Source organism: Oryx dammah, unplaced genomic scaffold (genome assembly GCF_014754425.2).
Source record: "Oryx dammah isolate SB20612 unplaced genomic scaffold, SCBI_Odam_1.1 HiC_scaffold_23, whole genome shotgun sequence".
Taxonomy (NCBI): domain Eukaryota; kingdom Metazoa; phylum Chordata; class Mammalia; order Artiodactyla; family Bovidae; genus Oryx; species Oryx dammah.
In genome coordinates, this window is record NW_024070207.1 from 87,012,190 (window position 1) to 87,030,129 (window position 17,940).

The 17,940-nt window shown below is 40.1% G+C and overlaps 1 protein-coding gene across 3 annotated transcripts in view; it reads left to right on the forward strand.

Annotated features, from left to right (window-relative positions):
* Positions 1–17,940, forward strand: part of ZC4H2 (zinc finger C4H2-type containing) — a 76,596-nt gene that overhangs the window by 46,265 nt on the left and 12,391 nt on the right. For 2 of the 3 annotated variants that reach the window (XM_040266111.1, XM_040266112.1), the window contains exons 2-4: positions 4,058–4,229; positions 6,065–6,237; positions 7,058–7,220. In XM_040266111.1, coding sequence (XP_040122045.1) covers positions 4,058–4,229; positions 6,065–6,237; positions 7,058–7,220 — 508 coding nt within the window. The remainder of the gene's footprint in view (positions 1–4,057; positions 4,230–6,064; positions 6,238–7,057; positions 7,221–17,940) is intronic. The other variant, XM_040266113.1, reaches the window with a different exon arrangement.

Below are 17,940 nucleotides of genomic sequence, written 5' to 3' on the forward strand. Positions count from 1 at the left end.
TTTCTCTTTCTTGGGGATGGTTTTGACCACAGCCTTCTGTAAAGTGTTATGAACCTCCATCCATAGTTCTTCAGGCACTCTATCAAATTATATCCCTGGAATCTATGTGTCACTTCTACTGTATAATCATAAGGGATTTGATTTAGGTCATTCCTGAATGGTGTAGTGGTTTTCCCTACTTTCTTCAATTTAATTCTGAATTTTGCAATAAGGAATTCATTATCTGAGTCACAGTCAGCACCCAGTCTTGTTTTTGCTGACTGTATAGAGTTTCTCCATCTTTGGATGCAAAGAATATAATCAATCTGATTTGAGTGTTGACCATCTGGTAATGTCCATTTGTTGAGTTGTCTCTTGTATTGTTGGAAGAGAGTGTTTGCTATGACCAGTGCATTCTCTTGTCCAAACTCTGTTAGCCTCTATCCTGTTTCATTTTGTACTCCAAGGCCAAGCTGTCTTTAATTGAGTCTCTCCTGCAGAGGCATGGATCAGCAGTGGCCACAATGGGGACAGGGGCTCTGGCTGCAGCAAACTTAGAAGGTGCTGCATGTGGCATAACTCTGCTTGAAGAAGGTTGCCTTTAGCCCCATCATAGAGCCACCAAGGAGATGGCCCACAAACTGGAAAACAATTGTATCAAAGAAGTTCTCAAACTGTTGCAAAAGTTGTAGGGCCCACAACAGATTCCCCAACCTGGATTTCCAGCAAAGGGACTGGGACTCTAGGGAGCCCTGAGTAATCTAGAGGAAGAAAATAGAAGTCTAGATGTGAGAGGCTCCAAACAGTGGATTAATTGACCAGTAAAAACCATTATCATCCCTCTGTAAGGTAGTTGAGCAGATACCCCAAGAACACTCAATATGTTTATTATGCCCTTTAGCCTGGTAATTCCCATCAGGCCATTTGGAGTAGCGGGTGGCATTAGAGAGCCCTGAGTTCAAATGCCAACATCCCATTTACTAGCTCTCTTGTCTTGGGCAACTTACTATCCCGAACCCCCAATTTCCTTTTTTACAAATGGGATAGTAATACCCATCCTTTTAAGCTTTCCTAAGGTAAAAGCAATATAATAACTTGAAAAGAAATTTTGAATAATGAAAGAAAAAAATTCGCCTATCATCAGCTACCCACCTAACATAATTCTTTCTGTGGTTCTGTGCCATTGAGGGTCACTTTTTGAGGCAGGAGCCACAGGCAGTGTTAATAAAGGAGAGAGAATGAAGACAGAAACAGGCTGAGGTCAGAGGCCAGGGTGTGGATCAAGAATAACCATGGGATGGATGGACTGAGGAAGATGAGAAAGCCAGCTAAAGAGGTAGAATAAATGAGATACCTAATCTGAGTAATAGATAATGGTTAGACAGAACTTGAGAACCAGAAAGTAGAGAGCAAGTTGGAGGACAACAGTGTGCACTAGAGTGGCTTCCTTCCAAAATTTTAAGGCTCTTTCACTTAGGCAGGCTTCAGTGGTCCCAAAGAGCCTTGAAATTGTACTCTTGCCAATTTTTTTGAGTCACATGCATGTGTATTTTGAAAATGCATCTTAGTATATATACCTTTTTATTTTTTACTGAGTATCTTCAAAATTTTCTGTGTCACAAGTCTTCATAATGATTCCTTTTAGTATCTGCCAAACAGTCCAATTTCACATGTAGCCCAGAAAACATACCCATGTGTATTAATTTTTTGCTTCCTTAACTTATTTCCTTAGAATAAAGTGGGATTACTAAGTACAATGATATGCATCTGTGAATTAACAACCAGAAATGGGCTTTATTTTTCTAAGGAAAGAAATGAACTGCAATTCTTCCCGTCCCCTGCCTCTTCTGGAACTGATGAGGAGACCCTATAGAGTTGTGTGCTCCAATATGAGAGCCATTATTCCCATGTGACTGTTAAAACTTAATTTTAAAATTAAACAAAATTCAAAATTCAATTTATCACTTGCATTAGCCATATTTAGAATGCTCAGTAGCTACATGAAACAGAAGACATTAAGAAGACATGGCAAGAATACACAGGCAAATGATACAGAAAAGATCTTAATGACCCAGATAACTATGATGGTGTGATCACTTACCTAGAGCCAGACAACTTGGAGTGTGAAGTCAAGTGGGCCTGAGGAAGCATTACTACAGAAAAAGTAAGTGGAAGTTATGGAATTCCAGCTGAGCTATTTCAAATCCTAAAAAATGCTGCTGTGAAAGTGCTGCATTCAATATGCCAGCAAATTTGCAAAACTCAGCAGTGGCCACAGGACTGGAAAAGGTCACTTTTCATTCCAAAACCAAAGAAAGGCAATCCCAAAGAATGTTCAAATGACTGCACAATTGCACTCATTTCACATGCTAGCAAGGCAATGTTCAAAATCCTTTCAACAGTACATCAACAAAGAACTTCCAGATGTACAAGCTGAATTTAGAAAAGGCAGAGGAACCAGAGATCAACTTACCAACATCTGATGGGCCATAGAAAAAGCAGGGTAATTCCAGAAAATAACATCTACATTTGCTTCATTGACTATGCTAAAGTCTTTGACCGTGTAGATCACAAGAAACTGTGGAAAATCCTTAAAAGGATGGGAATACTAGGCCACCTTACCTGCCTCCTGAGAAACCTGTGTGAGGAGAAGAGACAACAGTTAGAACTGGACATGGAACAATGGACTGGTTCCAGATTGGGCAAGGAGTAGGTCAAGGCTGTATGTTGTCACCCTGCTTATTTAACTCACATGCAGATTATGTCATGGGAGATGCCAGATTGAATGAAGCTCAAGCTGGAGTCAAGATTTCCAGGAGAAATACCAACAACCTCAGATATGCAGATGACACCACCCTAATGGCAGAAAGCAAAGAAGAACTAAAGAGCTTCTTGCTGAAAGTGAAAGAGGAAAATGAAAATGCTGGCTAAAAACTCAACATTCATAAAACTAAGGTCATGGCATCTGCCACTTCATAGCATATAGAAGGGAGAGAAGTGGAAGCAGTGGCAGGTTTTATTTACTTGGGCTCCAAAATCACTGTGGATGGTGACTGGAGCCATGAAATTAAATGACACTTGCCTTTTAGAAGGAAAGCTATGACAAACCTAGTCAGTGTATTAAAAAGTAGAGACATTACTTTGCCAGCAAGTATCCATATAGTCAAAGCTATGGTTTTCCAGTAGTCATGTATGGATGTGAGATTTGGAATATAAAGAAAGCTGAGCACTGAAGAATTGATGCTTTTGAACTGTGGTGTTGGAGAAGACTCTTGAGCATTACTTTGACTGCAAGGAGATTAAACCAGTCAATCCTAAAGGAAATCAACCTTGAATATTCATTGCAAGGACTGATGGTGAAGCTGAAGCTCCAATACTGTGGCCACCTAATGCAATCTTACTCTTTGGAAAAGACCCTGATGCTGGTAAAGATTGAAGGCAGGAGGAGAAGGGGACAAGAGAGGATGAGATGGTTGGATGGCATCACTGATTCAATAGACATGAGTTTGAGCAATCTCCGGGAAATAGTGAAGAAGATGGAAACCTGGCATCCTGCAGTCCATGGGGTCATACATAAGGTGTCAGGCATGGCCAAGGGACTGAACAATAACAAAGCTACATGTGCCTGGTGTCTACTGTCTTATAAAGCATAGGTACAGAAGATTTCCTCCATCGTAGAAAATGTATTGGGTAGTGCTTATCTAGAGGGTTTTTTTTTTTCTGGATATGTGTTATGAGACTTTATTGTTCATTGGGACTGTTTAGCATTTCTGTCTCATGTCCACTAAATGCTAGTGGTACTCTCCCTTGAATCAATCTAACAGCTAAAACCTGACCCACAATTGCAAATGTTCCATCAAGGAACTCAATTACCCACATTTGAGACTCACTGAGCTTTTATGTTAGAAGAATCCCCCTACCTTTGTGGGCATATCTTCAGGTTGCTTCTGCCTAAAGAGAGGGAAACTTAGAAAGATGACTTAACAAGATAGCCCTGGCTCAGGGCCTAACTCTGTACTCCATTCCCCCTTTCCTTCCTCCTCCTGCTGATCTGTTTCCTCCATTTGGGGGACTGCAGAAACAAGACCCTGCAGATGGAAAAGATCAAAACCCGTTTGAAGGCTGAGTTTGAGGCCCTTGAATCAGAGGAGAGGCACCTGAAGGAATACAAGCAGGAGATGGACCTCCTGCTACAGGAGAAGATGGCCCATGTGGAGGAACTCCGACTCATCCACGCTGATATCAATGTGGTATGTGGCTGGCTGCCTGAAGCCTATTTTTGGGCACTTTGCAGAGGAATAGGCTGTAGTGAGTGCTGTGACCTCTCCTCAAGATGTGTCTGTGGCCAGCTTAGGGGAGTAGACATCAGGCTATGGTGAAATGGAAGAATCTAGGAGTTCTGAGATCCAGCCCTGGTTCTGTCACTGATTGACTATGTATCACTGGATAAGTTCCTTCTCTCTGGGCCTCATTTTCCCTCTCTGTGCCATGAGAGGGATTCAGCCACTTCTGAGGTCTTATTCAGCTCTGATGTGCTCTGATTCTGGGAGTTGAGAGCTAGCCTTGGGGAAAAGCAGAGCAGGCAGATGCCTCTGGTGATGGGGTTGGGTGGGGGGACTGAGCACGCAGATGCCTCTGGGGTCTAACTTAAATTTAGGGCTCCAAAGCTTTCAACTATGCCAAACAAATCATCTTTGCCAGCCTATCAAGCTGGGGCTCCCTCATTTGAGTCTCTTTTATGGAGACTCTTAGAATGTGGGGAATGAAATGCCTGCTAAGGTGATAGGTTTCCCACTTTTTAGAGTTATTAAAGCACAGTCTGGATGATCACCTATCTGGGCAATGGTATTGGTGATTTCTTCACCAGGAGGGAGATTGGAGGTGCTGATCGGTAAGGCTCTTTCCAACTCTTAGAGCCTATGATAATGAGAAATAGTTTTGTTTTTAAATTACATTTGAAGGAGCTAAGTTTCCATACTTCGGAAACTCATTTATCTGGCAATATTTATTTCCTGATATTGCCAGGCCTAGGATCTTAAAGAAAATATGAATGCAATTTGGATAATAGTTACTTGGGATTTTCTGTGTCACGAGATCACAGGATATGAGAGTCTTATTAAGATTTGGTAGTTCTGCTACCAGCTAACCAAGGATAGAGAAAAAACAAGATATGAGTCACAAAGGGGCTGAAAATCTGGACCAGTGGATCTCAAACTTGAACATGCCTCATAAGTCATCTAGAGGTTCTATTAAAACACAGATTGTTGGACCCCACCCCAGAATCTCTGATTGCTTTTATCTGGGGATGGTACCTGAGAACTTGCATTCCTAATGAGTTCCCACCTGATGCTGCTTATCTGGTAACTGCATTTTGGGAAACACTGATCTAGAAGAAGGGCCACTGGCCTAGGAGACAGAAGCCCTGAGGCTTTTTCTAGACTTTGTTCCTAAGAAGCATTTCTCTGAGGAAGTTCCTTCTCTCTGAGTCTCAGTTCTCTGACCTGTAAAATGGTGGTGGTGTGTGTAATGAGCATTCCACCTTTAACATCCTATATTTGAATAATAATTATCATTTTATTGAGCTTTCGGGGGCTTCCCTGGTGTCTCAGCAGTAAAGAATCTGCCTGCCAATGCAGGAGGTGTGGGTATGATCCCAGGGTCAGGAAGATCCTCTGGAGAAGGAAATGGCAACCCACTCCAGTATTTTTGCCTGGGAAATCCCATGGACAGAGGAGCCTGGTGGGCTACAGTCCATAGGGTAGCAAAGAGTTGGACACGACATAGCAACTAAACACCAACAAACAAAACTGAGCCTTTACTCTGTGATAGCCCCTATACTTAGAACTTATATTAATTCAGTCATTTAATCTTCACCAAAATTATATGAGGTAGGTACTATTATTATCACCATTACATAGATGAAGAAACTGAAGCTTGACAAGAGTCACAAATAATATGTGGTGGGTTGAGGAGTTGATCATAGATTGGTCTGGCTCTGGAGCCTGTGCTTTTAACCACTCAGCTGTAGAGTCTCACTGAGAATCTTGGAGTTTTTTCTGTGTGCCCACCTCATTCTGTGTTCCAGATGGAAAACACTATCAAACAGTCTGAGAATGACCTAAACAAGCTGCTAGAGTCTACCCGGCGGCTACATGATGAGTATAAGCCACTGAAGGAACATGTGGATGCCCTGCGCATGACTCTGGGCTTGCAGAGGCTCCCTGACCTATGTGAAGAGGAGGAGAAGCTCTCCTTGGAGTAAGCTGCCTGCTTCCTGTCCCTGCAACACACACACATGTGCGTGCACATGCACATATGTATATATAGACACATAAAGCCTGTCATAGCCCCAGGCCAGTCAGTGGCTGACTTATTGCATTACCTTGGGTAAGTCTCTGTGTTGGGCTGTTAGATGATTAAACTAGAATTACAAGATGGCATTCAAAGTTCTTTGTGCAGTTTTGAGAATATAGGACTATGTCTATGACTTTATGTGTCTGTGTGTCTGTGACTCTTAAGATCTAGAAGTCAAGTCAAGGTCTATAAGAGGTGTCCAGAAACCTTTGAAAATACAGAAGGGTGAGCTTTCCTGGCCTCCAGTGACTAGCTTAGAATTTTATCTTAAGATTCAGAGTTAAGAATTAGGCTTACTTTAAAGAGACATAGAGTTCAATTCAGTAGAAGGAAGCAAACTTCCTTAAGGTAGAGCAGGTTGCCTGTGGAAGTGATGAGCTTCTTATTCCTACAGGTATGTCAGCAGAGGCCTGAGGACACTTAATAGGAATGCTGCAGAGGAACTTGGGATGGAGGGTAGGCAAATGCCCTTTGAGAACTTAGATAGCCCTGTGATTTCTTGATTTTCCTGAGTCTGTCAGAGCCAGGGAGCAGGAAGATTACCTTTCCCAACAGACAGTGGGCCTAGTATGCATGGAGAAGAACCTTGTGCTGGAGAGGGTGCAGGAACTTTTTACAGTGAGCCACAGCCCAACCCTCTTTATTCTGTAGCATGGAGTCCTTAAGAGGGGTAAGATTATCCTTGCTTTCAGAATGATCCAGCTAGTGTTTCTTTTCTCCAAAGTTACTTTGAGAAACAGAAAGCAGAGTGGCAGACAGAGCCTCAGGAGCCCCCGATCCCTGAATCCTTGGCCGCTGCAGCCGCTGCCGCCCAACAACTCCAAGTGGCTAGGAAGCAGGACACTCGACAGACAGCCACCTTCAGGCAGCAGCCCCCACCTATGAAGGTGAGTGAGCTGTGTATTGACTGTGGAGGAAGCAAGGTATCCTCAAGCAGCCCCACAGAAGGTTGGGTCTGGGGCTTTGGTCTTATTTGGGGTCTTCCTAAAACAGCTTTTGTTTGGGACACAGAAGAAAGGGTCGTGTGTGCTAGAGGAGACCCACTGGTCTTGCCTTCTCAGAAGAGTTAGAATGCAGGAATGTCAGTGGGCTCTGCTAAAGTATAACTTTTAAAAAGCTAGAAACATGACACAGAAAATATATAGTGAGTGTATATCATTAACAAGGGAACAAGCAGCATTACAAATCTGGTTCCAGAAGCACTAGAGGAACAGATAATTATATAGTCAGGAAAGGAAAGGAATGCTGAAATAAGTTTGCAGTGTTAAATCCAGAAATGGTTAGTGTCCTATAGAGCAATAAAACTGTAATCTTTGTGATTACCTTTTCTTTGAACACACATAATTTGCATCTATACTTGGCAAAAACCATTTGTGCCTTGTTAACATTAAGTCACAGAATCTGGACCTTGATCAATAGTAAATAGTCAAATAGTATGGTATGTAATGGAACAGTATTTATACTCAATGGAATAGAATAGAGAGCCCAGAAGTAAACCCTCATACTTACGTTCAACGTCTTCAACAAGGAGGAAAGACTACACAATGGAGAAAAGACAGTCTCTTCAGCAAGTGGTGCTGGAAAAGCTGGACAGCTACATGTAAAAGAATGAAATTAGAATACTCCCTCACACTACACACAAAAGTAAACTCAAAATGGCTTAAAGACTTAGATACAGGTCATGATACCATACAACTCCTAGATGAGAAGATAGGCAAAAAATTCTCTGACATAAGTCATACCATTGTTTTCTTAGGTCAGTCTCCCAAGGCAATAGAAGTAAAAGCAAAAATAAACAAATGGGACCTAATCAAACTTATAAGCTTTTGCACCACAAAGGAAACCATAAACAAAAATGAAAAGCCAAAATGTGAACTAGAAGGAAATATCTGCAAATGATGGGACAAAGGCTTAATACTCAAAATATAAAAATAGCTCATACAATCAATAACAAAACAACAAGCAATCCCATCAAAAAACAGAAGACCTCAATAGACATTTCTCCAAAGAAAATATACCAATAGGCACATAGGCCAATGGACACATGAAAAGATGCTCAACATCACTAATTATTAGAGAAATGCAAATAAAAACTACAATGAGGCATCACCACACACTGGCCAGAATGCCATCACTAAAAATTCTATAAGAGTTCTGCTGACCACTGCCAAGGACAGACCTTCTAATCATCTGTTGCAATCCAAGGAGGCCTGTCCACATGGCAGGCAATACCAAGGTTCCACTGAGTCACATATCTCCATTGTGTTCTTGCACACTGGCTTTTGGAACTCAAGTAAAGGCCCTTTCATTTCAGGTGAAATTCCTCTTGGTAGATTGGACATAGGCTGGTCTTTGGAGAGAGATCAAGCCCTGAACTTTGGGAGTGGGAGCACTGACTCCAAGACCCTAGACTACCAGAGAACTAACACGAGGGAGTATCAAATAGTGAGAACTCACACAAAGGAAACCACTTGAATACAAGACCAAGAATCACTCCACCAGCAGTAGCACCCTGTGCAGGATGCCTCATCTAAATAACAAAATAAAAATACAAACCCAATCAGCAGCAAACAGTATTACCACCTCACTCAGCCTTGTCCATCACAGGAAAAAAATACAAACAAAAATTCAGCACAATATCACCCTATATGAAGCTTACACAAACCACTGGACCAACCTTAGGAGGACAGAAACAAAAAGGAAGAAAGAAATCAATCCCAAAGCCTGGGAAAAGGAGACCTCAAACACAATAAGTTAAAAAAAAATAATAATGAAAAGGCAGAGAAATACTACACAATGAAGGAACAAACTAGAAACACAGAAGTCCAAATAAATGAAGAGGAAATAGGCAAACTACCTGAAACATAATTCAGAATAATGGTAGTAAAGATGATCAAAAACCTTGAAGACAGAATGGAGAAAATGCAAGAATCAATTAATAAAGACCTAGACGAATTAAAGAATAAACACACAGAGACAAAAAACAATACTACGGAAATTAAAAATATAAGGAATCAATAGCAGAATATCTGAAGCAGAAAAATGAATCGATGAGCTCGAAGACAAAATGGTGGAAATAACCTCTGAAAAGCAGAATAAAGTAAAAAGAATGAAAAGATCTGAGGATAGTCTCAGAAATTTCTGGGACAATATCAAATACCAACATTAGAATTATAGGGATCCCAGAAGAAGAAATGGTATGAGAAAATTTTTGAAGAGATTATAGTTGAAAATTTCCCCAACATAGAAAAGAAAATAGTCAATTAAGTCAAAGAGGCACAAAGGGTCCCATACAGGATAAACCCAAGGAGAAACATGCCAAAACACATATTAGTCAAACTGACAAAGACTAAACACACAGAATATTAAATGCAGCAAGGGAGAAACAACAAGTAACATACAAGGGAAACCCCATATGCTTAATAGCTGGTCTTTCAAGAGAAACTTTGCAGGCCAGAAGGGAATGGCAGGATATATTTAAAGTATTGAAATGGAAAAGTATACAACCAAGATTATAGTACCTGGCAAGGATCTCATTCAAAATTGATGGAAAGGCTCCAGGCTGCAGCACCAGTGGGCGTGGCTGGGAAGAGCTGATCCTCTCCCTCCCAGGCAGATCTCCCTCATTACAGGCATATTCTTTACCAGTTGAGCCACCAGGGAAGCCCAAGAATACTGGAGTGGTTAGCCTATCCCTTTTCTGGCAGATCTTCCTGACACAGGAATCGAACCAGGGTCTCCAGCATTGCAGGCGGATTCTTTTCCAGCTGAGCTACCAAGGAAGCCCCAAAGGTTGGATTATATATAGTCTCTATTACTCTATTTTCAAGTTCACTAATCTTCCCTTTGTCATCTCCATTGTGCTATGGATCCCATCCAGGGGCAGTCCTAAGATGGCAGAGGAATAGGATGGGGAGATCACTTTCTCTCCCACAAAATCATCAAAAGATCATATGAACCCTGAGCGAATTCCACAAAACCACTTCTGAATGCTGGCAAAGGACAACAGGCACCCAGAAAGGCAGCCCATTCTCTTCTAAAGGAGATGTTTTATCATCAGTGCTGTATGGATGGAGAAGTCTAGAGGCTACTCTAAGAATAAGACTGAAAGCCAGAGGCAGGAGGCTTAAATCAAAAACTTGAGAACACCAGAAAACTCCAGACACCAGGGAATCAACAAGAGCTAATCCAAAAGCCTCATACTTACACTGGAACCAAGCTACACCCAAGAGCCAACGAGTTTCAGAGCAAGACATACCAAGCTAATTCTCCAACAATCCGGGAACATAACTCTCAATATTAAAATACAGGCAGCCAAAAGACACACCAAACCCATAGACACATAAAAACTCACTAGTGGACACTTCACTGCACTCCATAGAGAAGAGATTCAGCTCCACCCACCAGAACACCGATGCAGTCTCCCCTAACCAGGAAAACTTGGCAAGCCACTCGTCCAACCCCACTCACAGGAAGTAACCTCCACAATAAAGAGGAACCACAGACTTCCAGCATACAGAAAGGCCACCCCAAACACAGCAATCTAAACAAGATGAAAAGACAGAGAAATATTCAGCAGGTAAAGAAACATGACAAATGCCCAATAAACCAAACAAAAGAGGAGGAGATAGTGAGTCTCCCTGAAAAACAATTAAGAATAATGATAATAAAAATGATCCAAAATCTTCAAAACGAAATGGAGTTACAGATAAATAGTCTGAAAACAAGGATTTAGAAGATGCAAGAAATGTTTAATAAGGACCTAGAAGAAATAAAAGAGTCAATAAATAATGAATAACACAATAACTGAAATCAAAAGCACTCTGGAGGGAAACAACAGAATAACTGAGGCAGAAGATAGGATAAGTGAGGTGGAAGATAGAATGGTGGAAATAAATGAAGCACAGAGGAAAAAAGAATAAAAAGAAATGAAGACAACCTGAGAGATTTCTGGGACAATGTTAAACGTCCCAAAATTTGAATCATAGGAGTCCCAGGAGAAGACAAAAAGACAGGCCATGAGAAACTACTTGAGGAGAAAATAGTTGAAAACTTCCCTAAAATGGAGAAGCAAGAAGCCACCCAAGCCCAAGAAACCCAGAGAGTCCCAAACAGGATAAACCCAAAGCAAAACACCAAAGAAATTTATTAATAAAATTTAAAAAGATGAAACACAAACAGCAACTATTAAAAGCAGCAAGGGAAAAGCAACAAATAACACACCAAGGGATTCCCATAAGGATAACAGCTGATCTTTCAATAGAAACTCCAGGCTAGAAGGGAATGGCAGGACATACTTAATGTGATGAAAGAGAAGAACCTACAACCCAGATTACTGTACCCAGCAAGGATCTCATTCAAATATGAAGAGAAATCAAAAGCTTTAGAGACAAGCAAAAGTGCAAAAAGCTGAGAAAATTCAGCACCACCAAACCAGCTCTTCAACAAATGCTAAAGGATCTTCTCTAGACAGAAAACACAGAAAAGGTGTATAAACTCGAACCCCAAACAACAAAGTAAATGGCAATGGGATTATACTTATCAATAATTACCTTAAATGTAAATGGGTTGAATGCCCCAACCAAAAGACAAAGATTGGCTGAAAGGATACAAAAACAAGACCCCTATATATGCTGTCTACAAGAGACTGACCTCAAACCTAGGGACACATACAGACTGAAAGTGAAGGCCTGGGAAAAGATGTTTCACACAAATGGAGGCCAAAAGAAAGCAGGAGTAACAATACTCATATCAGATAAAATATACTTTGAAATAAAGGCTGTGAAAAGAGACAAAGGACACTACATGATGATCAAAGGATCACTCTAGGAAGAAGATATAAAATTTATAAATATATACATACCCAACATAGGAGCACTGCAATATGAAAGGCAAATGCTAACACGGGAAAGGGGAAAATAACAGTAACACAATAGTAGTGGAAGACTTTAATACCCCACTCACATGTACAGATAGATCGACTAAACAGAAAATTAACAAGAAAACACAAACTTTAAGCTATACAATGAACCACTTAGACCTAATTGATATCTATAGGAAATTTCAACCCCAAAACAATGGATTTCACCTTTTTCTCACGTGCAAATGGAACATTCACCAGGATAGATCACATCATGGGCCATAAATCTAGTCTTCATAAATTTAAAAAAAACAGAAATCATTTCCAGCCTCTTTTCTGATCACAATGTGGTAAGATTAGATGTCAACTACATGAAAAAAAAAAAAAACTATTTACAAACATATGGAGGCTAAACAACATGCTTCTGAATAACCAACAAATCACAGAAGAAATCAAAAAAGAAATCAAACTATGCATTGAAATAAATGAAAATGAAAACACGACAATCCAAAACCTATGGGATTCAGTAAAAAGCAGTGCTAAGGGGAAGATTCAGAGCAATACAAGCTTACCTCAAGGAACAAGATAAAAATCATATAAATAACCTAATTCTACACCTAAATCAACTATAAAAAGAAGAAATGAAGAACCCCAGGGTTACTAGAAGGAAAGAAATAATAAAAATGAGGGCAGAAATAAATGAAAAAGAAAAAAGGAGACCATAGCAAAAAACAAAGGCAAAAGCTGGTTCTTTAAGAAGATAAGTAAAATTGGCAAACCATTAGCCAGACTTATCCAGAAAACAAGGAAGAAGAATCAAAGCAACAAACTTAGAAAGAAAAATGGAGAAATCACAACAGACAACATAGAAATGCAACAGATCATAAGAGACTACTATCAGCAACTGTATGCCAATAAAATGGACAACTTTGAAGAAACTGACAAATTCTTAGAAAAGTATAACTTTCCAAAACTGAACCAGGAAGAAATAGAAAATCTTAGACTCATCACAAGCACAGAAATCAAAACTGTAATCAGAAATCTTCTAACAAACAAAAGCCCAGGACCAGACAGCTTCACAGCTGAATTCTACCAAAAATTTAGAGAAGAGCTAACTCTCGCCTGGAAAATTCCATGGACTGAGGAGCCTGGTAGGCTACAGCGCATGGGGTCGCAAAGAGTCGGATATGACTAAGCGACTTCAATTTCATTTTCACTTACACTTTCTAACACCTATCCTACTCAAAGTCTTCCAGAAAGTTACAGAGGAAGGTAAACTTCCAAACTCATTCTATAAGGCCACCATCACCCTCATACCAAAACCTGACAAAGATGCCACAAAAAAAGAAAACTACAGGCCAATATCACTGATGAACATAGATGCAAAAATCCCTAACAAAAGTCTAGCAAACAGTATCCAACAACATATAAGAAAGATCATACATCATGACCAAATAGGTTTCATCCCTGTGATGCAAGGATTCTTCAATATTTGCAAATCAATCAATGTGATACACCACATTAACAAATTGAATGATTAAAAACCATATGATTATCTCAATAGATGCAGAGAAAGCCTTTGGCAAAATTCAATATCCATTTATGATAAAAAGAAAAAACCCTCAAGAAAGCAGGAATAGAAGGAACATACCTTAACATAATAAAAGCCATATATGATAAACCCACAGCAAACATTATCCTCAATGGTGAAAAGTTAAAAGCATTTCCCCTAAAGTCAGAAACAAGACAAGGGTGCCCACTCTCAGCACTACTATTCAACATAGTTTTGGAAGTTTTAGCCACAGGAATCAGAGAAGAAAAAGAAATAAAAGGAATCCAGATTGGAAAAGAAGAAGTAAAACACTCACTATTTGCAGATGATATGATCCTCTATATAGAAACCCCTAAAGACTCCACCAGATAATTACTAGAGCTAATTAATGAATATAGTAAAGGTGGAGGATGTAAAATTAATACACATAAATCACTTGCATTCTTCTATACTAACAATGAGATAACAGAAACAGAAATTAAGGAAACAATTCCATTCATCATTGCAACGAAAAGAATAAAATACCTAGAAATAAATCTACCTAAAGAAACAAAACACCTATATATAAAAAACTATAAAACACTGCTGAAATAGAGGACACAAATAGATGGAGAAATATACCATGTTCATGGATTGAAAGAATCAATATAGTGAAAATGAGTATACTACCCAAAGCAATCTATAGATTCAGTGGAATCTCTGTCAAGCTACCAACGATATTTTTCAGAGAACTAAAACTAACAATTTCACAATTTGTACAGAAATACAAAAAACCTCAAATGCCCAAAGCAATCTTGACAGAGAAGAGTGAAACTGGAGGAATCAACTTGCCTGACTTCAGACTAACCTACAAAGCTGGAGTCAACAAGACAGTATGGTACTGGCACAAAGACAGAAATATCCATCAATGGAACAAAATAGAAAGCCCAGAGATAAATCCACGCATGTATGGACACCTTATCTTCGACAAAGGAGGCAAGAATATACAATGGAGAAACAACAATCTCTTAACAAGTGGTGCTGGGAAAAGTGGTCAACCATTTGTAAAAGAATGAAACTAGAACACTTTCTAACACCATACACAAAAATAAACTCAAAAAGGATTAAAGATCTAAATGTAAGACCAGAAACTATAAAACTCCAGAGGAAAACATAGGCAAAACACTCTCTCACATAAATCACAGCAGGATCTTCTATGACCAACCTCCCAGAGTAATGGAAATAAAAGCAAAAATATACAACTGGGACCTAATTAAACTTAAAAAACTTTTGCAAAATGAAGGAAACTATATGCAAGGTGAAAAGACAGCCTTCAGAATGGGAGAAAATAATAGTAAATGAAGCAACTGACAAATTAATCTCAAAAATATACAAGAAACTCCTGAAGCTCAATTCCACAAAATAAATGACCCAATCAAAAATGGACGAAAGAACTTAACAGACATTTCTCCAAAGAAGACCTATAGATGACAAACAACACATGAAAAGATGCTCAACATCACTCATTATTAGAGAAATGCAAATCAAAACCTCAATGAGGTACCATGTCAGGCTGGTCAGAATGGCTGCTATCAAAAAGCCTCCAAAAAATAAATGTTGGAGAGGGTGTGGAGGAAAGGGAACCCTCTTACACTGTTGTTGGGAATGCAAACTAGTACAGCCACTATGGAGAACAGTGTGGAGGTTCCTGAAAAAACTAGAAGTAGAACTGCCATACTACCCAGCAATCCCACTGCTGGGCATACAAACTGGGGAAATCAGAATTAAAAGAGGCACGTGTTCCCCAATGTTCATCACAACACTGTTTTCAACAGTCAGGACATGGAAGCAACCTAGATATCCATCAGCAGACAAATGGATAAGAAAGCTGTGATACATAAACACAATGGAATATTCAGTTCAGTTCAGTCGCTCAGTCATGTCTGATTCTTTGCGACCCCATGAATTGCAGCACACCAGGCCTCCTTGTCCTAAACCAACTCCCAGAGTTCACCCAAACTCATGTCCATCGAGTCGGTGATGCCATCCAGCCATCTCATCCTCTGTTGTCCCCTTCTCTTCTTGCCCCCAATCCCTCCCAGTGTCAGAGTCTCTTTCGAATGAGTCTATGCTTCGCATGTGGTGGTCAAAGTATTGAAGTTTCAGTTTTAGCATCAGTCCTTCCAAAGAACACCTAGGGCTGATCTCCTTTAGAATGGACTAGTTGGATCTCCTTGCAGTCCAAGGGACTCTCAAGAGTCTTCTCCAACACCACAGTTCAAAAGCATCAATTCTTTGGTGCGCAGCTTTCTTCATAGTCCAACTCTCACATCTATACATGACCACTGGAAAAATCATACCCTTGACTAGATGGACAATTGTTAGCAAAGTAATGTCTCTGCTTTTGAATATGCTATCTAGGTTGGTCATAACTTTCCTTCCAAGGAGTAAGCATCTTTTAATTTCATGGCTGCAATCACCATCTGCAGTGATTTTAGAGCTCCCGGACTTCCCTGGTGGCTCAGATGGTAAAGCATCTGCCTGCAGTGCAGGAGACCTGGGTTCAATCCCTAGGTTGGGAAGATCCCCTGGAGAAGGAAATGGCAACCCACTCCAGTACTCTTGCCTGGAAAATTCCATGGACTGAGGAGCCTGGTAGGCTACAATGCATGGGGTCGCAAAGAGTCGGACACGACTGAGCGACATCAGTTTCACTTTCAAAATAAGTCTGATACTGTTTCCACTGTTTCCCCATCTATTTCCCATGAAGTGATGGGACCAGATGCCATGATCTTCGTTTTCTGAATGTTGAGCTTTAAGCCAACTTTTTCACTCTCATTTCACTTTCATCAAGAGGCTATTTAATTCTTCTTCACTTTCTGCCATAAGGGTGGCATCATCTGCACATCTGAGGTGATTGATATTTCTCCTGGCAGTCTTGATTCCAGCTTGTGCTTCTTCCAGCCCAGCATTTCTTATGATATATTCTGCACATAAGTTAAATAATCAGGGTGACAATATACAGCCTTGACGTACTCCTTTTCCTATTTGGAACCAGTCAGTTTTTCCATGTCCAGTTCTGACTGTTGCTTCCTGACCTGCATACAGGTTTCCCAAGAGGCAGATCAGGTGGTCTGGTATTCCCATCTCTTTCATAACTCTCCACAGTTTAGTGTAATCCACACAATCAAAGGCTTTGGCATAGTCAATAAAACAGAAACACATGTTTTTCTGGAACTCTCTTCCATTTTTTCATGATCCAGCAAATGTTGGCAATTTGATCTCTGATTCCTCTGCCCTTTCTAAAACCAGCTTGAAGATCTGGAAGTTCGTGGTTCACTTATTGCTGAAACCTGGCTTGGAGAATTTTGAGGATTACTTTACTAGCGTGTGAGATGAGTGCAATTGTGTGGTAGTTTGAGCATTCTTTGGCATTGCCTTTCTTTGGGATTGGAATGAAAACTGACCTTTTCCAGTCCTGTGGCCACTGCTGAGTTTTCCAAATCTGCTGGCATATTGAGTGCAGCACTTTGACAGCATCATCTTGCAGGATTTGAAATAGGTCACCCGGAATTCCATCACCTCCACTAGCTTTGTTCATAGTGATGCTTTCTAAGGCCCACTTGACTTCACATTCCAGGATGTCTGGCTCTAGGTGAGTGATCACACCATCATGATTATCTGGGTCATGAAGATCTTTTTTGTACAGTTCTTTTGTGTTTTCTTGCCACCTCTTCTTAATATCTTCTGCTTCTGTTAGGTCCATACCATTTCTGTCCTTTATCGAGCCTATCTTTGCATAAAATATTCCCGTGGTGTCTCTAATTTTCTTGAAGAGACTTCTAGTCTTTCCCATTATATTGTTTTCCTCTATTTTTTGCATTGATCACTGAGGAAGGCTTTCTTATCTCTTCTTGCTATTCTTTGGAAGTCTGCATTCAGATACTTATATCTTTCCTTTTCTCCTTTGTTTTTCACCTCTCTTCTTTTCACAGCTATTTGTAAGGCCTCCCCAGACAGCCATTTGCTTTTTTGCATTTTTTTTCCATGGGGTTGTCTGGATCCCTGTCTCCTGTACAATATCACGAACCTCCATCCATAGTTCATCAGGCACTCTATCTATCAGATCTATTTCCTTAAATCTATTTCTCACTTCCACTGTATAATCATAAGCAGTTTGATTTAGATCATACCTGAATGATCTAGTGGTTTTCCC